Raw genomic sequence first — 26,213 nt, 5'->3', positions numbered from 1 at the left:
ACACAAAATATTGTCCTGAGTTCTCTATTTAGTGAGGAGACAGGCTGATGGGGAGGGAGCTGGGACTGGGGATAGATCTCTGTTTGCCCTTCATGTAAAAGTCATTCAAGGCAAATGCTTAGGGCATCATTAAAGCTTTAAGCACTGAAGTGATTTCTAGAGCTGATATAGGCACCCCAGAACTCAGATGTATAATCATGCCTCTTACCAGTACATGAGAGGGAAATAGTAAAGTTCAGCAACTCCAAATGAGAGTTGACACACAGAACAAAGAGTCAGGCAAGCAGCACTGCTAAGTAGTGGGGTGTCTGTGAAATCTCACCTTTCTTCAGATTTGTTGATGAGGCTGAGTATCTTCATTTCCTGTAGTCCATCTGAGAGTATGGAGACAGGCGTTTTTCACAGCATGTGTTACAAAACACCCCCAGGAAGCAGGAGATGTAAACTCTAGAATGCCTGGCAGTTTTGAACCCACAGCTCCCACTTCATATGGCACACTCTGCTGGGGAGAGGTGACCCAGGATGCTGGGACCAGACCAGGATTAAATAGGATGGAACCCCAGAATGCAGACCAGCAATGGACTGGAGAGAGGTGCGATTTCTCAGGAAAGGAGAGTCCAGGAACTTCTTCTCAGTCAGTATAAGAGAGCCTGTGCATAAACAGTGCCTGGGAGCTGGATGAAGGGCAGTCACAGGGCTGGCCAAGCTCCTCTGCCTGTCACACTGCCTGCAGAGAGCTCTGCTGCTGGGAAGTGAGCAAGTGAGCAGCTCCTCCTGGCACCTGCTCCACCTTACCCAGAAGTGCCTTGAGGGTTCTGCCCCATGCTGCCTTCTGTTCTGTACACACAGCCCTGCAGACTAGCTCTGTGTGACTGCACATAGATAGTGGGGGTATTTTTGAGACCTTGCAGTAAAGCTAAGTGAAAATTATCCTCCCCCTCAAAAGCAAGTAGGTAAGCACAAAAGGTTGATGTGCCTGCTAACAGGACAACTGGTGAGCAAGCATTGAAATATGCTGACAGATATAGAGAATTAATCTGATACAAGTGTAGTGAGGACATCCTCATCCTAGGGCAAGCTGGGTCACCCTTCATGGTATGTTCACTTCTAATGAGCTGCTACTGGTGGTTTTTTACAGACTAAGGAATCAATAGATTACCTGCAGTAATGCGGCCTGGGGTCCTGGGGTCTGACCCCAGGCAGCCGTAGGTGTCCCGAATAGCACTGGGCTGATAGGCACATCCTGTCCGGGTCCTTCAGGCAGCTCCCAGCCGTGGGCAATCTTAGCGAGCAGCTTTGAAGTGATTTCAGCTCTTTGGTGAATTCAGCTTGCAAGTGATTTGAGCTCTTTGCTCGCTAAGTGCCTCGGCAGATGCAGGGAGAGGGAGAAGTCTGCATGAGGTTCTACAGCGGTGTCTTTATCGGCAGCTCCTGGGAAGGGTTCCAGTGACAGCTCTTCTGCTGAACTGGGCAGACATGGGGGTTGATATAGGGTACAGCGGTGTTGGAAATTGTCCAATGGCCAGGGTCAGGGTGAATATGATCTATGGTCTTACAGAGAGATAAAGAGGGTCCAAATGCGGAAGAGGGGCTGCTTTGGTCCAGTCATCACGACCAGGCATTTCTTACCTTAGGCGAGTGACCACCAGGGAGGCCTCACAGGGCCTCTGCCTGCTGCAACGCAGCAATGGTTTGTGTCTATCTATGATACTTTCTGTAACATCTGTAACACATTTGACATGTCCGTGCATGTTTAAAACAGACAGTAATCATCACATAAGCTTCTATAAACTACAACTGCACAATGCCCTAGCATGTTTCAGCACAGCCTAACGTGGAGTGCCATCATCAATTTAAATCATGCTCACACTTCTTATGTGTGTTATCTGTATTAGGGATCAGGACATCGGGGCTTCAGTCCTCACAAGAAAAGAAATGTCTAATTTTCTGAGGTTTTAAAGATTATATAAAGGGTCACCTTGGCTTTTCTGCACAGACTGTATCCCATTATTCCTGAGTCTGTTTTGAATTACTTTTCTTGCACTGCAGGGAGGAAACTCTCACAAAATAAAAAGGGTTTTTTATTAAATGTCTATGCAGTGAAATACAGGTGCATTTATTGATAATATTGTTGTAGCCTTGATAGTTTAAGGACCTAGACAAGGCATGTTTTATAGACAGTGGCAATACTTTTTTATTGAGTCAACTTTCTGGTCTTTACATATTTTTCTGCAGCTGGAAAAGGGGATCAGTTCACAGGCAGGCACACAAGCCTTTCTCCAAGTCCTTGTTTGCTTTGCTCCTCTGGTCAGGACACATGCCAGGGCATGCTGCCAGGAGCCTGGGTGCATGCTGCAGTCATGTCTACAGCACAGCATTGCTTTTCACCCACACCTGCTTGGCAGGCTCATAAGGAACTGGCCTGTGTTTCAAAAAAGGAAAAGAGTGTTTCCAGCAAAACTGCACCTTGACAGTAGAGGACAGGCCAGCCGGGGTCCAAGGGCAATGGTGAGGGACAGGGTAGTGCCCTCCCCAACATGGCATTGTCCCGCAGCACCCAGCCAGAAGAGCAGAGCAAGGATGGGGATGGTAACCGGCGGGGCACAGCCCAGCAATGTCTGTGCCTGGGTGCATGCAGCTGGTGGAAACACAACCACAACCTCCTGATGCTCTGGCAGCCCTGACAGCATTGGCCCCTCGCTGAGCTGGACTGCCCCAGCTCAGCTGTCTCAGCACATGCCAGCAGGACCCAGCACTGCCCAGAGCCCAGAAGGGCCTTGTGCTCATGTAATTCTGCAGCACAGCAGCAGCAAGTAGCTCACCTATATATGTGAACCGCAGCACACCCATAGCAGTGTTTCATGTAGGTGTATGAGAGATGTGCAAATGCTGTCCTGCTTCTGGGCTTGCTGGTTTTGGCTGTAGAGAGAGGCAGCCATTTACCACATTTACCACCCTGGAGAGAAGGGCAAGTCAAAAATAAGTGTCAAGTGTTGTTTGAAGCACCACCATTGTGCACATGGTGTGGTTAGAGTGCCTCAGCCCACACTGGGTGCTACTGCAGCAGCAAGCTCAGCATTGTCCCTGACCTCAACCAGCATCTCCCAGCCAGGACAGATGGGCTGTGCTGAGCATGTCTGCACCCCTGTAAGCCACAGTTTCCACATAGCCCGGGTCACAGCTGTCATAATGTGAAGATCAAAGCTGAAAAAGCTCAAGAAGCGCTTCCAATGGTTTGCAGATATACTACTCTTAGAGAGGATTAAGGGGGACAATTGTAACTTGTATTATATGAGCCAGGAGCTGACTTGGTCTGAAAAAGTTTGTCAGTGGGTAACTTCCCACCACAGACTGCTGTCAACTTGTGTAATGCTGAGTGTGATCATGCAGAGGTGCCTTGACAGGTCTGTGCAATGTTATTTTTCAATTCATTACTCAGTATTGCAGCTGAATCCATCAAACCAAAGGTGATTTTACTGCCTTTTGGATAAGCAAGTCAGTGTTTATTCAAAAGGCAGGCTCTTCAGTACAGCTGCTATCAGCCCTTTCACTGAGTCAGACTCAAAAATGAAATGTTTCTTCTCAGCAGATTGGAAAGGGCAGAGTCAGTATTTTCCCTGAGGATCTCAGGAGAGCTCAGCTCCAGGAGGTTTCTTCATTATGGTACTGCAAACAGATTCCAAGGCACACATGTCCATGTGTGTGCATGCCTGTATGCCCACACACACAGGTCAGATGTTGCTCTTATCCTTCCAATACACTCGCTAAACAAAATGAGTATTTAGGGAATTTTTCTTCTACACTTTTTGAAAATTTCAGCATCGAGCAAGTTGAAATACCCACCTGTTGTCACCTCTTCATTACCTAAAATGTTAAGTGTTCTCTTTGCCAGGCTGTCAGAAGTAGCATTAATAACAATCTCTTCCCTTGTGGACTGAGCTGGGGCAAGCTTTTGTTGTATTAGTTAGTAAGAAAATGCCTTGAATAGTTGATGATCTAAAAACAAAATAAGAATGAAAAGTCCCCTATTTTCCAGATGTTCAGCTGTGGTTTAGACACACAGAAAATGAAATCCTCTCTGCTTGAAGTCAATGCTGAAGCCTCAGTAGGACTGCAGGTTTTATCCCAGTTGCTGAAACAAAACATGAAAAAATGTTAAGGACCTGGACACATCTCCTTAAAAAACTTGACAGAAATCTGCACATTGAACAGGTTTCTTGGGTCCAATATCTGTGTATCAAAACCCTACCTTGTAGTTACTAACTCCTAATGCTAAAACATATAAGTGGCAATAAAAGACTGGCCATGACATTGGGTTGAGCTATGCAATGAAAAAAGCTCAATTGCTGGTTCTTTGATAAACTGTTCTAAGCAAGTGACAAATGCCTGGCCTTTACAAAGGCAAGCAGAACCTCATGCTGTGCTGTGATGGAATGTTTGCAAGCCCTGTGCCGTTCCATTGCTTTCAGTACCCTTGTCTACGAATCCATTGCTTTCAGAGAGCTGTGGCTGGTGCCATCTCTCTCCTGTCTCCAGATGGCTGCAAGACAGATGTTTGTGTGGGAGTCAGTCATTTCAGCTTCCTAGAGAGTTGATGTAGAAGGATAGGTGATTCTGAGGCACAGCATATGTCAGCCAAAGGTTGGCAGTGAAAGTGAGGAGATCACATGATAGTGAGCTGGGAAAGCATAAGGCTTAGAGACTGAAACGAACTAAAAGAGGGACAGGAGGAAGACCCAGGGGAAGGAACTGACTAAGCCATGACAAGATGCACAAGGCACCATCTGGACCTCTTCCAGCTCCTGTTCTCTCCTCATGAAGAGACCTACGTAAACTCACACACACACACACACATACATGTAATGAATGCTCCTTCATATAAGTCAGCTGCAAATGTCTTGCCTGCATTGGATTATTTTTGAGGTCTGTTTTAAAGGAAGGCTGTATGTGAGAGGGGATGATTTGGAATGGTTTGACCTTTCACCAAAGTACAGCCCCAGCACAAACTAGAAGGGCTGCCATTTGACAATACTGTAATTGTTTTCAGGAGACATAATGAGACAAAACCTATCAGCAATAAAAAGAAATAGAAAGGCAGAGGTGAAGGTGCTTGCCAGCTGGACTAGGAAGAGGCAGCTGTTGGTTATAAAATGTCTGCTTTGGGTCTTTGTCTTGCCAAACTTGGAGAGAAATCATAGGGCGTGCAGAGAAAAAAGTCTTCTACTTCAAAAAATGAAGTTGAAAGTACTTTTGGGTTATGATCTCCTTTAAAGTGTTTTCTGCAATTTTACAACTGAAGTATGCTGCTTACAAGTGGAAAGGTAAAATTAAACTTTTCTCCAAAATTATTAATGATTGCTGGTTTTTCTGTTGCAGTAATTTCAACATTGATAACACAGAAAAATCCATCTAGGTCCATCAAGAAGATTATTGTTTGCCTCTGGCCTACCCTCAGTCAATCTCTTCAGTTTCCTAAACATGAGACTGGACTCCCAGCTCTAAGATCTGTTATAGGCTGATGCCCTCACTAGAAACCCAAACTGCAATATGATTCTCCCAAAAGTCTAAAAAATCCAGTTTAAGTCCTACTATATAACATGTCAAAGTCCCAAATATTATCCTGTACCCCAGATTAAAACAACAACAACCACCAAGCAAATGATCAAGCAGGACAATCATTTTTTTTGTGCGATGGTCACTGTTGAAGGAAATTTTTATTGGCAATCTGTAGTATCCTAAATTAATTTTTGCCACTCAAGTCCATAATTTTTATTGCATAAGACATGCTGACTCAAGACATCTCACTGCTCAATATAAATCTTGCTCTGTCTTATTAGCCACGCAGCCCATAGGCAAAGCAGTCAGCGTGATGTGACCCCATGTGGCACAGAAATGTCCTGAATGAACAGAAACATCAGGAGGTGCATTCTTCTGCTCAGAATGAGCCTTAACAGCAGCTGTTCACAGTTTCATGATAAACTTCTTCCAGTTTGGGGCAACTCTAGCACCCCCTCCTCCATGTGCACACACTGTTGTGCTGTTATCTGTTGATGTCTACTCAGAAGCTGAGAGGAATGATCTTAACACCATTTGCCTTAAAATAATATATTTGTCTTAAAACATATGTTTGGTGGGAGCACGTAAATTAAGTTAAAGCCAATGTGAAATAGTTATAGATTTTTTTTTTTGAGGAAAAAAAGCACTCTCCTTAAATGCCTCTTCTTACCTGCAGATCAGCCACAGTCAATCAAAACAAAATTTGACAGAAGTCAGAATGCCATATCCATGTTATAAAAGATGATACCAGAAATATGGATAATTTATTTTGATCTTGGGCAGAAAAATATTTAAAATCTCTGTGCTATAAAATCTACATTAAGGCTTTTGAATACCATGTATTCCAGTAGAAGAGAATTCTTTGCAATAAATTGTTAGTGAAAAACAACTCAACTTCCTCAGCTCTTGGACTCTCCATTAACATGAACAAACTAAGGTCACAGCAGTGAAGGCACTTTTGCTCTAGGGGCTGCTACCTGTGTTACCTCGTTATACACAAGCCAAAGTACACTTGATGACTCAGTGTAGACTGTAATGAGAAATGTGCTGTTCATTTTTTGTGACCCTGCACAATGTTGTTAATTCTTCTGTCCTCACAGTGGTTCAGTAATATACATATGGATTTGACATACGTACACTGAATGTGAAAGCAACATTGTTTTCAGATGGAATACAGTTGTGGGGATATTTAAGCAAGAACAGGCTGCTCCAAGGAGAAAACACATGAAAGAATCAGCTCTGAAACCAATATGAGACAGAAAAGTGTATCTTAATATAAAGAGACATTATTTATAAATTGTATGGCTAAAAAGAGAATGGAAAGCAACATCTGTGTCCTCTTTGCTAATTTTGTTTTACAAATGCACTCCAGCAGCATACACCACTTATTCTTGGGGAAAAAGAACTGGTGCAGATTAAAAGAAGAATAGATAAACACTCTTCCATAATTGCAAGGTAAAAGGAAGGTAAAGAGGAAAGGTCTTCACTATAATTATCCCTAGCTTTCTGTCATTCCAGCAAAGCTATTTATTGATGATATACATTTTATTTACACAGAAAAAAAAAAAAAAAAAAAAAAAAACAACTATTAAAGCATCAGTGAGAGACTAGATTGTTAATGGTTAATGGCTCAAATAATCAGCAGGGTGTTTGCTAACAATGTGCAAAGAATCCACGCAGGTGCAGAGGGGTGCACACCCACCACCAGAGGCTGCAGCTGGGTGTTGGAAAAAATAAGGGAAGAGGCTGAGAAGAGGCAAATCTTGTGAAGTGAGGTAGTGGTTTTTATCATGCCAAAGTCCTTACTCCAGTGGCTCAGCTGTGAAAACTCCCCACCAGAGAAGTACCAGGATGTTCAGCCTGAAGGCATTCATCCCTTCTGGTGGGTCAAAATTGACTCAATTACATGTAACAGGCAGCTGTGGTGTCTTAGAAGGTGTCAAAGACTCCTGCAGTGTCCCATGATCCACAGCATTACATCACCCAGTGTAAAACTCCCTAGAGGAGGTAACTGGGCATTCCCATTGAGCCTGAACATAATAAAAAGCCACCAGACTTCATGTTTTGTGGGTTTCCCCCATCCCCGATGGATCAAGGCTTCACACTAGTGGTACTTTTTCCATGAAAATCTATCTCAAAGAGTCGTTCTCATCCTTGGTAGCCTGGAAGAAGCAAGATAGCATAGGGGCCTTGTACCCCCCAGGGCTTGGAGCTCTGGAATTTGTTTTGTCTTTCTGCCTAGGGAAAGGCCATGGAACTCTGATGGATCAAGGCCATCATTTCAACCAATGCAGTCTGGTTATGAGATCCATGGGTAGTTTCCAGTCTTATCTTTTCTTTATTTTCCCTGATATGTTTTCTTAATGCATTTTTTGGTGCTTTTATATTGTTGCATTTCTAACCAAAATGGCTCCATTTTAAAATTTGCCAAGAACCTCGTTCTACCTAAATGTTATAAAGTTTGTAAGTAAAAGTTTGTTATTGGACTTCCTGAGAACTTTGTTGTTCCTCCTGCTCACTGGCACTCCTTGATGCTCCTCTGCTGACATACTCCAGAAGCCACCCTGGGCTGGTGACTCGTTTGACCTTTAATCTGCAGTCCAGAGAGCCAGCTTAGTGTGAAGCCTGAACCAGCAGCTGCCCCTGACTCTGCTCGGTGACCTGGGCTGAGCCTCTCTCCTGAGCTGGCTGATGGATGGGCTTTGTGGTCTGCTCAGACAAGTCTGCTCTGCTGTGATTGTAGGGAAATGAGTGCCGTGTCAGCATGGGCGTGCAAGCTCCAGGGGCACAGAAGGGAGATCTGAACACCATGGTCCCTTTACTGACTTCTCTTTGTATTTAAGACATGTTAGTAATGTGCTTAACTGGAAGCCATAGGACTTATCCCTCCCTCCTCCCCAATATCAACAAATAGCTCATGGCAGTGAAGTTAAACAAAAGCTTTGCCTTTGCTCTCCCTGTTGCTGCGGTAAATCATGCTGTCACATTGCCATAGAAACAGCAGCTATCACAAATATCACTACATCGTGGCATCACAGCAGCTCCAACAGCCAGGTCTTCCTTCTGGGGCCAGTCCTCTTATCCCTCATCCAGCTCTGTCTTTCCAACTCTTCTACAACGTGCTGCAATTTTTGATGAAAAAAGAGAAATTTAAGTTCTATTCTTGGGAGTGGAGAGTTTTATCAAGGAGGATTAATTGTAAAAACCCACACTTGTTAGCCCTCAAATACTCAGGCAGAGTTGGACAACAGACTATGGAGAGTTGAGACTTTGGTGATATAAATTGTTAAGTTTACTCACATTTGAAAGACAGTGAATTAATCACAAGTTGATTTGAAATAATCTGTAAACAGCTTTGGCAGAGAGAATAGAGAGGTTTTTTCTCTCAAATATTTATGAACCTAGAGATACAGATGGGTAGTGGGTGAGATTTTTAAGAGACGTGCTATGCTAATTTATAGTCATCAGGGATTTTTTGCATTTTCTATAGCAGAATTTGAAAGCATTAGAACATTTCCCTCCAATTCTCCAGCTCCTCTATGGACAAATATCTATTACTTTCATTGAAAGCCCATTATAATTTCAGTATTGTCCAAATAAAGGACATTGAGCTGTGTTTTAACTAATATGAGCAAATTGCTCTGTTCTGGTGTAATGAAGACTATCTATAGGGATGGGCTTGAAATCTCACCACTTTTCACTTACAAGAAAGGTTTCCAGTCACATCAGTACATGTTTCATGCACTGATTTGAAAAGACAACTCTAATTTTTAATTTTTTTTCAGGGAACAGTAACATGAGTTTTCAAAGACACTAGCTTTTTATTATGAAAATGCCTGTCTTTTATTTCATTTATTCTGCTTTTGCTAGCCACATGGTTAAAGTTAGGAAAACAAAGAGCAGATACTTTCCAGTGAGGAATGTTTACATTACATCTAGCTTATCTGTGCAAGGAATAATCTATGAACTCTCCCTGGCCTTTTGGATAAGCAAACATAAACCTCATTTCCCTTTATTGTCCACTCCACGTAATAACTAGCCTTTCCAGAAGGCTTCACAGAGGTTATTCAGTCCAGGATAGCTCCTGGGGATTTCCTTTAATGACTAAAGGGATCACTGTGTGCATTATTGAGCATGCATATTGCAGTTGTGATGGTCTAAGGATAAAGCACACAAGTTTGTAGGGAGAGGTATCATCTTGTATCAAGACTAACCAATATAGCTGGAAAAAGAGAAGTCTTCAAGCATGAGTCTTTCCTTGTATCTCTGGAGGCAAATTGATATGCTCCACAGGTTCATGCCTCCAACCCCACAGTCCCATCTCTTTTTTGTGAGCATTCATACAAATCCTCTGTCAGCTAAACCAGCTCAGGAAACTGGTAAAGAACTAATCCAACAAAAAGCAGGGGATTTTTTGAGGTGGGTCAACAATCTGATTTGGCTGTTTGCAGGGTGACGCTCAATGCTATAGGTACAGAAGCAAGGGAGAAGATTAAAAAAAGAGACAGGACACCCTTTTTGGTGACCATGAGATGTATAATTGTTGTAGTTGTCTCATTTCATGGTGGTGAGGCTCTGGTTTGGACATTTCAAAGGGCTTCTTTAACTCTGTTCACTTGACATTCTTCAGAAAACAGCAATCAGCCTAACCAGGGTGAGGATACACTTAAGCTTTCCATAGAAATCAAGAGGGGGATGATGCTGTTAGCAGCTTTCATCAGAGCCTTTGCAGCACTTCCTGCAGTCCCTGCTCTTTCTGGCAGGTAGGCACTGAGACTTTGGCTTTCTCAGGGCACCCACAGAGCTGTTGCCAACACTAGCCAAAATAAGATTCCTTGTCACTGATCATGCCCTTATCTCTATGAAAACATGCAAGGTGAAATAGCTTGACCATCATAGTCTTAGTGTGAGGGTCTCTTCCCTAGAACACCAAAGTTATTGTGAGGGTCTCTTCCCTAGAACACCAAAGTTATTGAAGTTGCTCACGCTAAGTGAGATTTGGATCTAGTCTCACACAGGTTGGCATTCAAAGCATGCTGAGGAATCTTGTCCTGCTGTAAAGATTATAGGATTTAAAAGGCAAGGTAAAACTATAAAATCTAAGCTGCAGGCTAAAACATGGCAAACAGCTCTATTTATTTATTTTTTTTATTATACATTGTGGTATAAATCTTCATTGGAGTTATTAGATAATTTGTTTTAAGGAGATGTACAATTTTGATACAAAAATTACAAGGATGAAGTATTCACCACACTTATTCACATTCAGTTATTTACTCAAACTGTAAAAATTAACAAAGTCTTCTTCTTAAATTTCTGCAGACTGGTAATGTATGTTTTGACAAAGCCCGCTAATAACTGTGTACTACTAAGAAGAAATATTTTTGAAGGAAATACAGTTATGAGCTAAGAGGCTTAGAGCCCATATATAGCTCTAAACCTTCTGTTTCATTCAATCCATAAAACCACACTATGTTTTACAGCCTCCCACATGAACACAACATGAACACGAGCTGACTGGACTGAGGTGCTTGACTGTGTTATGAGCACGAAATGCCTCACCCTTATCTCATTTTTTTGCTGCTTTCACGTGCTGCAAACTTCTTGGTGGTTCCTTTGAAAGCTGCTCTGTTCCAGTGACTCACTTGGAAATGATAGGGGGCTAAATGTTCTGTTATGAAAGAGAGAAAAATAAAGATGCTTCACTGTTCTCTAATTTAAGTAGGTTTACACAGCTACTATCAGCAGTTAAGATTATTTTTCAGTAAAGGCATGACTCCGCGGTTTTACCTTCATATTTCTCTGTCAGAAACCTTCCAGAGAAATCTCTCCCCTAGGAAATTTTTTTTTGTTCACTCAGGTTTCCAATGTGAGCGTTGTATTATAGAGAGACAGACTGCTATTTTCCTGGGCAAGAAGAAGCTATGGAGATGTGCAGGGAGAAGTGGCAGCAGCACAAATTTCTTGTGTAGCCTGTGCATGGATCAGTCCTGCAGCCTGTTATGGAGCTCAGCTCCCTGTGATGGCTCTTGCATGGGTGTAATCACATCCAGACCACATCGACCCATCAATCACAGATGCTGTGTGCTCCCATTCTGCAAGCCACATTGCAAGCCATGGAACAAGCCATTGCCACCAAATTTTAGACCTAGTGAAAGGCCAGGTCTTGTTGGCCAGAGTGAGGTAGCAGGACAAATTAATGGCAGTATAAATATGCTGTGTCCCTCCAAAGGCAGGGGTATGTTACATAAAAATCAGGCCAGCTATTCAAAGCAAACAATACCTCATACGATAGAGGAAGGCAGCTCTTCTCCCCCGAGTCACTGACAATCTGAGGTGAAAGTAAATTTCTCATCCCAAATCATAATATAGGAGAATTAGGTAAATGAGCAAAACCAGGGTTCTGAGATACAAAAAAAATGCCTGCACTGAAACACAGCACCCAAGTATCATCAATCTGCAGGGAAGGAAAACCCTGCTCCCTACTCTTTCTGCAGACTAGTCTCATAGTTAAAGAGTGAAAATATTCTCCTTGACCCCCATCTTTATTATAGGCCACCCTCAAGTACTGAAAGGGCCCGATTTTCCCTCTCCAGAGCCTTCCATTCTCCAGATTGAGCAAACCATACTCTCCCATCCTGTCCTCACAGGAGAGGTGCTCCAGCCCTCTGATCAACTCTGTGACCTCCTCTGGATTCACTGTAACAGGTCCACATCCTTCTTGTGGTGGGGGCCCCAGAGCTGGACACAGCATTCCAGGTGGGGACTCACCAGAGCAGAGGAGGAGAATCCCCTCCCTTGACCTGCTGGCCGGTCTGCTTTTCAGGCAGCCCAGCCACGTTTCTGCCAACATTCATCCTGCTGTTCTGATTTCTCTCTCATTTATTGAGCCAACATCTGAGAAACCTAGGTTAGATTTCAGGGTTCACATCTTGGATTCAAGCCTTGCAGGCTGCCTGCAAGAAACATGATATCCCAAAACGCCTGCTACATGCCAGATGCTTGCAAGGCAGAAACGTCAAGGTCTCAAACACCCTGAAGCCGTAGAGCTTTCAAGCTTTCCACTCCTCAATGAGGGACATCTTGCAGTATTTCCTGGGTCTTGCCCTTTGCATTAGCAAGTGCCCTGACCAGGCCTTCCAGAAAGAGCTCAGAGCCATATTGAAAACTAAGAAGAGAAAAGATATTCTCTGGAGGGCTTGCTATACACAAGGGCAAGTCTTCTTCATAACTGGCAGCACCTGTAAGGGAACCTTCAGATGCCCAGAGTCAAACCAGGTCAATCATGGGATGCAGATGGGTTATCTTACCTTCGGCCCTCATTATCATACTCAGTTTTTCAGATCTTTCAAATTTTTTTCTGATCCACCCTGGGAAACTGAACTACATCATGTCTTTGGGAAGGTCTGTATTGGGTCAGTGGTCTGGAGAGAGATAAAGCATTGGGGTGCTCTGTGCATCCTAAAGAAAAGAACACAGTTTTCCAACTCGAGTGAATCACCATGCCAATTTCTGATACAGACCTCCCCAGCACTCCTAAATCTGTACACAGTATGGAGGAGGTTGAATGTCACCTCAGAGGACCACTCAGAATTAGCACTCTTGTACCAGAGAATTAAAAAAAAATACATTTTCTGAGATTTAATGCTAAATTCTGTACCTTTGCTGAATTTTACAATTTAATCTAGTCTCGCACACTTTTTCACCATTTCTGTGATGGAAAGCTGCTTAGTCACCTCTGTTTCAAGACCTTTTGCATCTAATTTCCTCACATTTTCTACAAAAATAAAATTTGAAGACACTTAGGGAAAATTGACATTTCCTAAGTAATAAAATCTAGACATCCAGTGGTTTATTTCTTGTCCACAGATTCTTTCTAGGGTCTGCAGGCACTCATAACACCAAGAAACTCATTGCATTGCCTTCCATAAATGTGCTACCAGTACTTCCACACTCCTCTCACAGCACCATGCATTGCTCTAGGCAATCACCACCATGGAAGAGTATTTGCTAGGATTCAGGACTGTCATGACAACATAATCCCTTTTTTTTTCCTGAATTTGAAGTTTGCACTTGCTCGCCTTAGTTTGTATGTCCAGGGGATTCCGTTTTCCATCTGATATTCTGGGGAGGATAATATTCTCAGTGACACTGCACTACCTCCCTTTTGTTGATTTCTTTCCCATGCATGGGGGAGAACATAATCTTAAAATGAGCATATTACTTGTGCTATTCATTTAGAGCATAGTTTGTTGGAGCAAAGATCAATGAAAGACAAAAATATCCATGTTCCTCTGCAGGGCACTGGAACACGTAGTCTGAGCTAGAGGAATGGTCCCAGAAACAGCCATGGCACGAGGCTCTTCACAGAGCCCAGCTGACTCTGACTTCTCCCTTGTCTCACAACAGTGACAAGTAGCAGCCAGTCTGGACTGGAAAATGTTAGGTACCTGTTCTTTGTCATTGCTTTGTTCTGTGGGTTGGTTCATGGGAAAAAGGGAGGAAGCAACATCAGTATTCTCAAGTGGATGCGAATTTAGCAGGAGCAGGGCTCGAGTGAGGATCCAGCCTTTTATCAAGAGCACAACACTCCCACCAACTTAGCCCCACAGGTAACCCATGCAAAGAAAAAAATGGAAATTTCATCTCAATTTCTTCCTCTCTGTAAGCAAGTGGATAAAATTAATTTCTCTCTTTTCCTGCAGTATTTTCTGATGGAAATACTTGCATTCTAAATGTCTTTGCTGGAACAAAATCTGCACGTTTTTTCATGTTGGACTCCAAAATTCTAAATAATGTTATGTGGATTCTCCTCAGTTACACAGGTTTGGCACTGGCTATGCTGGAGTGATGTCAATCAAAGTGGAAAAGTCATCTCACTTTATTTTTTCTCCATCCTTGATTGTCTTTCTCTGCAGTTTATTCCTTTGCAATTATATAGGGATCTGTCACATGATTATTAGGTGGCATAACTAAATTCAGCAGTTAATAATCACTTAAATTTCCTTGTTATGAAATTCCATGCAAAAAATAAAAAAAAGGTATAGCAAAAGTTTATTTGGAAAAGCAAATGTTCCAGGTTATATTCATTAATGACCGTCTAATAGTCAAATTCTTGGCACATTATGGTTGCAATTTCTCCCAGCAAGACACAGAAATTGGCAAAGCAATCATCAAAGCACATAAGCATATGTCTTAAGTAGATGCTCCAAGTTAATCATATGGCCAAGTACTTTGCTGAACTGGGAGCTCCACATAACACAGTGACTGATTCCAGAGGTCTGGCCCACAGACAAGGAAGTGTAGGACTGACAAAAGGAAAAGCAAAGTTGAAATTATATGATAACTACCTCTGCTTCAGATAATGTACAGTCTTAGTGATGTAATGAAACATGCATTTAAATAAAAAATAAAATTATTTTACTAGTCAAGACCTATCCACAGCCTTGTACTCAACCCATAACCATGGAAGGACATCCATGGAAAAACAGGCAGAGGCCACATGGATAGAAAGAGTGTGGGAACAGGCAAAGGTGATTTCTGGGAGATGAGGACAAATGACATGTCAAGGCTGATGCCACTGGCAAGCTATAAAGGATGGTTGCTGTAAAAAGAGGAGAGGCATGGATGAAGCAGAAGTACAATTCTGGTAGAAGGAGAAGTTTAGGCAACACAGAGTGGAAGAGTAAAGACCAATGAACAACTAATTACATGCAACCCTTCTGATTTGTCTTGCTATAAGCATGGCCTGACATAAATGTGCTGTCATACTAGCAGTGGTTGAGAGCACTCTGCCTCCATCCTCTTCCACAGCTCACCTATTCAACATAATCATCTCCACACCTTTTGTGAACATATATGAAGAGGCATTTTGCTCCATTTCCATATGCAGGGATACTGTGCTTCTATCTATTGTTCAAAACTGATTCTTTAGCCTATAAGCCTGGCCTGTGATGCTATTATCACAAGAGTGTTTGAAGTGTTTTTCCAAATAAAAGACAGGCACAGACTTTTAAAAACACTTAAATTACTGTAGTTCATGAAACCTGAAGTCTCAAGATAACAGAGAGATAAGGCACTGATTGGAAGATTCTTCTACACTTTCTGATAGGATTGTCAGGAAGACAGAAATTAGCTCTAAAATGGCTTTAATGACAATGTACTTTTCCAAGAAAACAAACATCATTTTCCACACAAAGTTCAGGGTGTGCAGGTTTGTAGTGGAAGTCAACATTTTTTTAATATGCAAACAAAGTACTCAGTAAATATCAGCATCTAATCATGTAATCATGCTATTTTGCAGTAACAAAGTTCTTTCTTTTATGGCTCCCATGGCAGACATGCATTATGAGAAAGAAATGAATTTGAAACAAATTATCACCTCTAAAAAACATAATAGCAAGAGCGAGGACTGCTTTTGTTCAAATGTATTTTCTGTTTTGGGATGAATGCATTATTAATCATCACTGTACAGGGAAGTGACTTCTTCTACACAAAAAAAAAAAAAAAAAAAAAAAAAAAAAAAAGAGAAAAAAAAGAAAAAGACTAAAGTTAAAACAAGGTGGGCTTGGATTCTTATCCTAAACACATGAATTTAAGAGGAGAGGGTCTCCTGTGCTTTCAGCATAGTCTTTCTGTATTTAAGCAATTTAAGCAAGTATAAATGAGATCAGCATGCCTTTCAGATACCTGCAAGGAAAACATTCAAGTAGCAAAACATCATTTCCATACAGTTCCAGTAAGTGCATTATGTTGGTAATTTAATGACTAATTACAAAATCTATTATCTTGGAGATGAAAAGATTTTTTGGAAGATTTAAGACCAGATTTCAAGTTTAAGAAAAGCAGGAAACAAAAAAGAACAATAAACTGGAATACTGGAAAACACATGCATGACTCAAAGTTCTGCAACAGAAACAGCTGTAACGTCTATGCACCTGAACATGATTACAAACAATTACATGATATGCGGGAAAGTTGAACTCTGTATCAAATGGAATTTTAAAAAATCAGAGAACACTTGAAAATGTAAAGGTCAAAGAAGCATGTACCTTGCTTTGCCAAAACTGCAAGTGCCTAGGAGGCCACAGCAGTAACACCAGGCAAAACAGCAACATCTGGACAAGGCTTGGGGGGCCACCATCTTCCAAAGCCATCCATCAGAACTGCCAGGTGTGCGAAGTGTCTCAGGCGCTGAAGTGTCTCAGGCAACTTACTCAGCAGTGTGCAGATAAAGGAGTAGGGGGACAACCACCCCGGAAAACATGGAGAGCAAACTTTTGTTAGAGGTGAAAGAGCTTATAAATATTGTTACAGGACCTGGCTGTGTGAGCAGCCCATGGTTGCACAGTGGGACAAGACAGTGACTTGCTGGGTAAAATCAGCCTCTGAAGAAAAGGCCAGGTTGTTTTGAAGACTTGAGTTGGACATAAATAATGGAAAAGCCTTGTACTGGCTTCTCTCAATGGACTGAATTTAGCCTCCTGTGCCTTACCCTAATGACTAGAAGCAGAAATAGAATATTTGGGGCAAGAAAAAGCACGCTGAGTTAATTTAGAGCCATTTTTCAAATAAACTTCTGGGCCAGAAGCTGGTGTTGGACTTGATGATCCTTGTGGGCTCCTTCCAACTCAGGGTATTCTATGATTTTAGGTTTCATGAACACTTTGGTAAGTTTGAAATATTTTTGCTTTTATCTCAGTCTCTGAAAGGAAAATAATCTTCAATTTTCCAGACTGTACATAACAGCTTCAAGTGCCCAGGAGGAATAGAAACATGCAAATCCTTGGCCTATCTGGGAAAAAGAGTGTCCTGAGAGTAGTCACTGAAATGCTGGAAAATATGAGCCATTCGTGGTATTGGCATAGATACACGTAATGTAAACTGGCAGCACAGACTCAAAACATTAATACCCAAGCAAAATTAACTCTGCACACTTGTAAGTACAAAGAAATGCCAAATAACTGCTTTGCAAAGAATGGAAAAATATGATGAAATAGAGAAAAGCAGATGATAAACACTTTAAAGGAAAGTTGTGTTGATGCCTCCATTTTCTTCTGATCTTGTTGACCTACTTCTAGAGATGTACACATCGTATGCACACAGCTTATGTGCACAGCTTATGCCTTGTAATATATCAGTGTGTTAACTTAAATGATGCCAGTGCTTTAGAATCAGTAAATCAAGGATGATAGCAGATCTATTGTGCAATGCTCACAGGCAAGGGAAGGATAGACACCAGCTAATTAAGAAGACCACAGAAGACTAGCACAAAGAAAGTGCATTTCATTTGGAATGAAGTTAGCATGCCCTTACCCACTGGGACATGAAGCAGATTCCAGAACTACTCTTACTACACCACCACTATTTCATACAAGACCAACACTTACACATACACAGATAATAACAGGAAAGGTCTCTATACACACAAATCTTACCTCTGTCATAGACTCCAGGGTATGATGTTAGTCATCCCTGCAGTAAACTCTAATCATTCAGGGCTATAATTAGACAAGCAGGCAGAGGTGGGCCAAATATGCATTTTAAGAAAATCAAACCCAGTCTCTCAGCCATTCAGGTCAACCAAATCAGGGTGGGAGGCACTGGGAAGGGCAGAAGTGAGACCAGACACTGACACATGCTGGAAAGCACAAGATTCCTTCTGCTGCTTCTCTTCTTTCTACCCCAGCTCCTTTGTAACCACTGATCCTTCCCACAGCCATAATCCTGCCTCCATAGGACCCTTCAGCCTGCACCTATTTTCCTGCTCCTAGAGGCTGTTAGGAAACATCTCCTCCACAAACCACCCTGGGAGAGGAGGGGATAATCATTCTACTCTGACTCTCCACAATGAACAGGAGAAAACCAAAAGGAAAAGGACAAAATGAAAAAGTGTGAACATCTCTAGTCTAAATGGTCAAGGAAGACAAAAAGAGCATGGGAAAAAGTAATCTGAATTCCATCTGTAAATGAGAAACTAAAAGCAGAGGTGAAGTCCCAAGAAGACTGGCAGAGGAACCAGAAAGGCAATCTATCTCTCCTAAAAGTGATGCAGTATCAAGCTCAAATCTTATTTGCAATATTGAAGATTTAATACAAAGAAATTAAGTATGTGTCTAATAACCAGCATTCAGCAGGCTGTTCAGACATGTTTTTAAAGCCTCTCTAATTTGCTTCTTTTATCAGATTTCCTACTTCTAATGTCAGATATTTACTGAGATCTATTTATTTTCCTTCCTATGCTTCTCAGTCCATGTAACTATCAAGTATAAGGACCTGTATTTTACTAAAATATCTGGAGTTACTGGGGCTTTTTTCTAATTTTGTCTGTTCTCTTTGTCTTATCCTTGTGCTTTTCTAGTCTCACTATGTGAAAGCAAAAACAAAGTTAATATCCACAGCCAAACTAAAGTGCAATTCATGAATACAAACCTAGAGAGGGATAAGCAAAAACTCCCTCTGCTGTCATGCATGGCATTCATTTCTCTGTTAATTAATGCCTCTTTTCCCTTAAGATTGCTTTGTCCATTGATAATTTCTCAAAACAGCTCATTATTTTATCCAACTGATTATACTGTTGCTTTATAAAAGGCATTTATTATTTTTCATCTTAATAATTATTTTTACAGCCTCAGTGTAGAGACAAGATGTTTTGCTCTTGTTCTTCCTGAAGGGCTTGTATTTTAATCAATTCACAGCATAATTGCAGTGTTTTATATAAATACCAACATAAAATTTAGATCTTAACTAGAACATTCTCCATTTATCCAGTTAAGTCCTTCAGTGTTTCCCAATATTTTGTGTTTGACCATTTAATGTTGCTTAGGGTATTTTCATAGGGCATAGCTATTTTCCTGGATAGAGGACTGAAGCAAAGTTGGAGAGTTCATCAAAAGAACAAACAGATCCAGATTTGCACTACTGATAGGGGTTGAGCTTGTTTCCCCACACACCCAGCCCAGGATGCTCCCAGGTTTCTTGTGCCAGCACCAGATCCAATCCAGTGCAGCCAGCCAGGCTCACCAGTCACTGAATTACAGCTGCTTTTCCCCAGGCATCAGGGCCACACACTTCTGCCTGTTAAACCCTTTTGTTGTATAAAGCATGGATGGTGCTTCGAGCACTCTGGTATACTCAAAGGTGTCCCTTCCTGCCCATGACAGGGATCTGGAACTAGATGATCTTTCAGCTTCTAAAATTCTGTCTTGTGAAGGGGTTGTAATCTGACAGGGATTCATTTTTTTCTATAGAATTGAGTTCAGCCTGCAAGATGTGGCATGCAATAATGTTCTTCCTCTAGAAGGATGCGTGGTGCTCTCCTGGAGAAGTCTGCCAGTTCATTTTGGATATTGGCAACTAGCTGGATCTTTCTCACAAAGCCAGGATGCAAATCAAACAGGAACAGCAAGCAGCAATAGATCTCCTCTTTGTCATGAACAGGTACTATAAATTCTTAATCAGGTTACTAAGCCTCTTTGCACTCTTTGACAGAACCAATTGTGGCCCTGGCTATTTATTCTATTGCCAGACAGAGGAAAGAGGAGCATGATTACACAGCAGTGATCTCATGATGTCCTCTCAGGATACCCCAGGACAGCAGTTGTGATTGTGTAGCTGGCACTACAATCTCAGCCCTCTGCAATCTCAGCCCTATAGGAATAGGACTGGAAGAGCTTATCAGCAACACAGATTGAAATGTCAGGAATAGTTCAGCTATTATAAAATGGCATAGGTTGGAAAAAAATATAGAAATGATAAAAAAGTAATTTAGGGTAAAAGGATGTTCTTTTAAAAAGCTTCATGCTATCAAAATGTGAGAGAGAAAAGATTCTTAAATCCTTAAGATGGTCTGCAGCCTGACATTTTTCACTGCTCTTGGATTTCCACATATTTGTGATTAAGGAAAAAAATACCTTGGCGATCAGTATCTGGTTCCTCTTCTGGGGTCTTGTCTTGGCAGGAAGTAAGACAACCTTCCACGACATGTTCTCCCTCCCCAAATACAACTAGTTTTTGTTGGAAGACTAGCATCATCCCCATTTCATGCCTGCTTCAGGATAAGACTGCCCACTTCTAAGTGTTGATTGGAATCCTAGGAAGCCATCTGTTCAGGAGACATAGGTTTCCCAAAGCACACCAACCTGTCATTTAGCTCCATCCCAGACTCAGAGACAAGATAACACCAGACAACTGATTTGGGTTCCAGCTGGTGATATGAGGGAAGGGTTAATTACACCTTTGAGTACTCTTCGATTTTGGTAAGTATTAACTTACCAATAGCATGAAGGCTCATTTAAGACATATTAAAAACACTGGGGAATAAAAGTGTTATTAAATTTTGTCGGTTTAGAGTATTCCTGTGATGTCTAACAGTAATAAATTTGTTGTTTTTTATACTAATATGTATCCATTTACTTGGCAAAAGTGATGGCAACAAAACTTCTGTCAAAATGTCACTGGATCACAAGAGAAAGTAAATACTTACAATAATGATTTGCTCAAATTATCTCCTCTGGCCTCCTTGGAGGTAATTTAGGACCACTGGGTTCTAGTATTGTCAAAAAGAGTCTTTGTAGAATACCATATGGCTAAAAACATAATGAGTTTTACTAAAGTTCAGCAGAAGGTGTGTGTTTGTATGCAGTGACTAAGCATATGCAAGTAGGAGGCAATTACAGATGGCTGGAAATATGCTACTACTGCAGAACACATATGATGTTTTGTATCACAGAGCAGAAAGCAGAAATGCTCTAAAGTACCAAGCTTGGCTACTAGCTAATACCGTGATTCTGAATTTGTGTTATTTAGAGCCACAGCATCACACTCAGCAGCTGCAGACCAGCAACAAAAAGTTGCTCACTTCTGTTTCTTAGATTGAAAACAAGTTAATGCAATAATGGAAAGTATGGAGAGGTAAGGAGAATAGACCAAGTGGGAAACAGCATGATACATCCAGTAAAAGCCCCATTAAAAACAAAGGTATGAATTAACTGTGACACAGCCTTGCTTAGAGCACTTAGGAAATGAAATCTCTTTACTACATGTGCCAGCGTGGTTAGCTTGCATTCTCTCCTCCATTGTGGGGTTGCCTTATTGATTTTTTACCATACTACAGTTCTGAGATTGCTTTGGGCTGCTGCTGACTGCAAAATGTTAATTTGAGGAGTGTTCATTCTCTTAGATAAACTATACATGTGTATTTGTCACTTTACCTAAGCAGTCGCTGGTGCATTGAGATATCAACCCTCGCAGTATTTGCCAATTTTGACATTAACTGGAGATGGAGGTGTCCTGGAGAAGCTTATCAAGGGATTGCTTTGGAAGTGGTGAGTGGGAGCTGTCGTGAATGTGAGGTTTGTTGGAGAGGTCAGAGAAATAAACAAGTTGCAGTCCCTTCCCACGCATGTGAAGGAACAGAGACCTGGCATTGGATGACAGGTTTGTATTTGGAAAAGAGGTATTTACAAAATAAACCCAAAACAACAACTTCAAAACCAAACCACAAACCACTCCCTATTTCACCCATTTATGTTTCAAACCAAAGAACAGCCCTACTGATGTCTACCAACTGATTCAAGGTGGGCTGAATGGAAAGAGACGCCCTGCTTTTAAGAGAAAATAAGTCTATAAAAGGAAAGAAGGCATGACTAAGACCCACGCTACTGATCCCATCAGCTTTGCATTAGGCAAGAGAAAAGACAAATAACAAGGCATTTTATGTAGATATGAAAATATATTTATATTCTAAATAAAAAATATTATACAATACATTGTATTGTATGATATTATAGTGTATTATACATAATTATGTTTTATATAAATTATATCTATAATTTATATAAATTAGAGCTAGTCACTTCTTCTTTCTTTATTTTCCCCTCTAAGGTCTGTTTAGCAACATTATTGTAGGGTCAGCAGGGCATAAAATTCTGCCTTTAAGCTTCAAAATTGCATCAATGAGTGCAATTGCATCTGAAAGTCTAGGAAAATGAAAAGAAGCAAGCATTTCCCACTTGGATACAGGAGGTAATATACATTAGCATACTCTGATCAGAATTTGCATGTGTGGCAAAACCCTAAGAAATAAGTCAAACAGAGGCCTCTTTAGGAAAAGTTACCCTAAGGGCATTCACACTTCCTCTGTTAGGGAGTTAAGATCCATATACAATGATGTAAAATAGGCTCATCCAGAGGAAAAAAATGAAAACTCTTTTTTTTGACTCTAAATTGCTCTCTGGTGACTTGATGGGAAGCACAGACTGACTGTCCCCCTGATGGGCAGTGCGAATAGCCCTAAGTGCCAGAGATGTTTATTCTGGTGGAACTGGTCATTGAAAACATCTTAGCTTGATCTTAAACAAGCTAATAAAGGTGTACTCTGGGCAAGTTGTGGTCTACCCCTCAGGGGCCCAGGATCTGCATTGCCTCGTAGATTTTCCCTCTCAAGGCTTCCATCTTGGTAGTGGCCATCAGTAATGGTTGTAGTGAGGCTGGCAGCACACCTTCTAATACCCCTTCAAAGGGACCGGGAGAGAGGACCCTCGGCAGGATGAGCACCCAGCAATTCCGACTGCCTCTCTCTTGTTTAAGAAAAGAGAGCCCTTGCTGAAGCGAGGTGTGCTGAGTCTTCCTGGGATGTGCAGTGCTGTCAGTCATGAGGACCTATGCTCCACTGCGAGGTAACGTGTGGTGGCTCGATGTGTACAACCTCTGCCAGCCTCTTGGAGAATGGCTGTAGGTGGACATGGGCTGGACCTCAGCCATTCCAGTGTGTGGGATGAATTGGAGAACAGAGTCACTGCAGGGTGGGCTAGAATAGCTCTTTCACTAGTGGCAGCACCCAAAAACTGGGCATTGTTACTGTCGGTAAAAAATAGCACTAGAAAAACAGCTGGAAATGTACTTTACATTAAGGAGCTGATGGACCTTTTTTTTTAGCCCCCAGATATATGGTGACTAACTTACTGACTCCTGGAAGAACAAATCTTACTGCAAAGAGGAAAAGTCAATGGTGCTAATTAGCAACAAAGTGGTATAATTGAATAAAAGTGCTAGGAGAATCTTTAAAAACACTGATCCTTGAGGGCAGAGTCACAGTCTTTAAATCCTAAGCCAATGAATGTATTAATGAAGAAAAACCATCACAGAAATTGAGATAAAATTGATTGATTTATGGACATTTTGGCCAGAAAATGTAACTACAGTTGCAATGCTAGTAAGATTTAAGAAACAGAAGTGAGGCTAGAGGAAATTTCCAATGGATTTAAAGAGAAAACTTTATCTCTCAATAAATTATTTTCTGTCAACTACCAAAACAATTCTTTCATGTTCTACTGAAGAAGCAGAGACACTTTTAGACTACAAAAATGACTGGTTTTATAAGCTCAATTCTATTTTAGTAAATAATATATCAATATCTGTGTTTCTAACTATAGTAGAAGAATGAAAAGCATGTTTTTGTTCTGTTTTCTAAAGCATACTCATTTTTTTGTCTTTTATAAGATCAAGCATGTTTATTAGCCTGATAGCAATCTTGACAGTAGAATCAAGCTTATGAGTGCATTCTGAATCACTATAAAATTCATATTTACTGCTTTTTAAAATTATCTCAATAGCTTATGTTTTTTTCCCACACTATCACCTAGTTTACTCAACTGAAAATGTGAACTATGACAGAATTATGAATGGATTAAGATGGTATCTGATTTTTGCTATGGTTTCTGTATGCCTCAGGAACAATATTCAGTGAGTTGTTGCAAGGATACTTTTCAGGAAAATATATGCAAATGTCCTCATGATAGCAAGTCAAAAAGAAGCTACATTTCTTATTCAAGTAGAGGACTATTCTCCTGACACAAGAAAAGATGTGAAGAGCTACTCTGTACTGTGAGTTTGCTTTTCAACTGAATTTATAAACTAAAAAATATATAATAATATAAATATTGTGCAAAAATAAAATAAAAGCCCCAACAATTTCAAAATACTACTTTTCTGACTCTTGACTTAGGATTTTGACTAGATTTAAGAAAACAGAAGTTGTTTTAGATGTACAGTGCTTGGGACTTCACTGACAAGAGGGGATACAGACTGAATGTGATCTACCACTGTACTTCAACCATAGGCACTTGACAAAAGGTAAGAGGTATCCATGGATAAAGGGAAAGGAGCACTACACATATTCTTGAGGTCCTACATGCTTCACACCAAACTTACTTAGAATGCTGTCTCTAAACATAAAACAAAACAAAGCAAAAGGGCTTTAGAGATCTGGACAGCAAGATAACTACTCTTCGGAACTTTACTCTTTATTATTTTCAAATAGACTTGTTTCTGACTTTGCACAGTATAAGAATTATATCATATTGGCAACAGATTAACAGGAAATAGATGTTAAGTTGTTGCATCCTGAGTCGAAAAGCTGAGACGCCCAAGCCGGGTGCTCGAGAGCTGACCAGGGCCGAGAAAAGTAACGCAAAGCCACGTTAAGTTACTGCTCCTTGCTCTGTTTACTTGAAATTTGCTACCAAAAATTACTTTTAGAAATGCTATTTCATGCAAAGCCATTTCTTTTACAAGCTCAGCAAACTATCTTGATGGTTATGTAACAATCATACATACAATTTGATATGTTTCCCTAGTGCAGCACTCTGCCTAGCAGGTGAATGGCTATTACGAAAAATATTGGGTTTTTTTTACTGTTCTATTCAAATGAACTGAACACTGTGAGGGAAAAACTGAACACATCAAAACGTTGCTTGCCTTTTTAATTAAAAAAATACTGTATTTTAATAGATGAAGGGAAAAAAAGTATTGCCCTGTTTAGGCTTCAGAGTTACAGGACAGTTGATATTGGGAGTATCCTCTGAAGGTCATCTGGTCCAACCCTGTTGCTCAAGCAGGGCCATCAAGCAGGGCCACCTGGAGCCAGTTGCCCAGGACTGTGACTGGGTAGCTTTTGAGTACACCCATGGATGGAGACTTTACCACCAGCTGGGGAACTTCTTCCACTGCACAGTCATCCTCACATAGAAAAAGCATTCCAAAGTACTATATTTCAGCATTCAGGATATTCTTATTTTAGCCTCAGTGTTGTAGTTGAACAGGAACAGCTATCCACTGTGGGTGCTGGCTGCTGCACAGAAAGCAGTACCATACACTGTGGGATTTAAGCAGCATCTAGTGGCTAATCTTAGGTAGGCAGCCATCCTATTTAGCTCTGTTTTCCCTTAATATATTTAGCATCAGGAAGTAAGGGAAGGGATGCATTCCATCAGCTTTGATAAACATGGTCCAAAAGTGTGCTTGCTTTAAAAAAATCTTTACCTATCACTATCTTTAAGAGCCAACTAAAAGAAAAAAACCACTGTACTAATCACACCTTTAAAACTGGAGCATATTTATAACTGGAGAAAGACTGAAGTATCTTCAATGAAAGAATGAAGAAATAATTTTCAAATGCATCTTGCAAGGCAATTTTTAATGCAAAATAGCACTATGCCATTCCAGTAAGAGGAGGTACCAGTGCTCGCTCCACATTTGCAGATGTTGTAAGATAGTTGGAGGCCGTCTTGTGCACAGTGATCATGAAACATACCTCAGGGATGGGGAAGGTCATGGAGCAGATCATTGTGTGTGCATCACGTGGCACAGGCAGGGAA

At 41.1% G+C, this 26,213-nt stretch overlaps 1 protein-coding gene across 1 annotated transcript in view; it reads right to left on the bottom strand.

The window, feature by feature from the left end:
• Nucleotides 1–3,113: 3,113 nt before the first annotated feature.
• Nucleotides 3,114–26,213, bottom strand: part of FAM76B (family with sequence similarity 76 member B) — a 40,007-nt gene continuing 16,907 nt past the window's right edge. Inside the window, exon 10 of the mRNA XM_068181480.1 lies at nt 3,114–4,132. Within this exon, the coding sequence (XP_068037581.1) occupies nt 4,121–4,132 (12 nt within the window). The 3' untranslated portion in view covers nt 3,114–4,120. The remainder of the gene's footprint in view (nt 4,133–26,213) is intronic.

Source organism: Anomalospiza imberbis, chromosome 2, assembly GCF_031753505.1.
Source record: "Anomalospiza imberbis isolate Cuckoo-Finch-1a 21T00152 chromosome 2, ASM3175350v1, whole genome shotgun sequence".
NCBI lineage: Eukaryota > Metazoa > Chordata > Aves > Passeriformes > Viduidae > Anomalospiza > Anomalospiza imberbis.
This window is presented reverse-complemented; position numbering and strand designations above follow the sequence as displayed.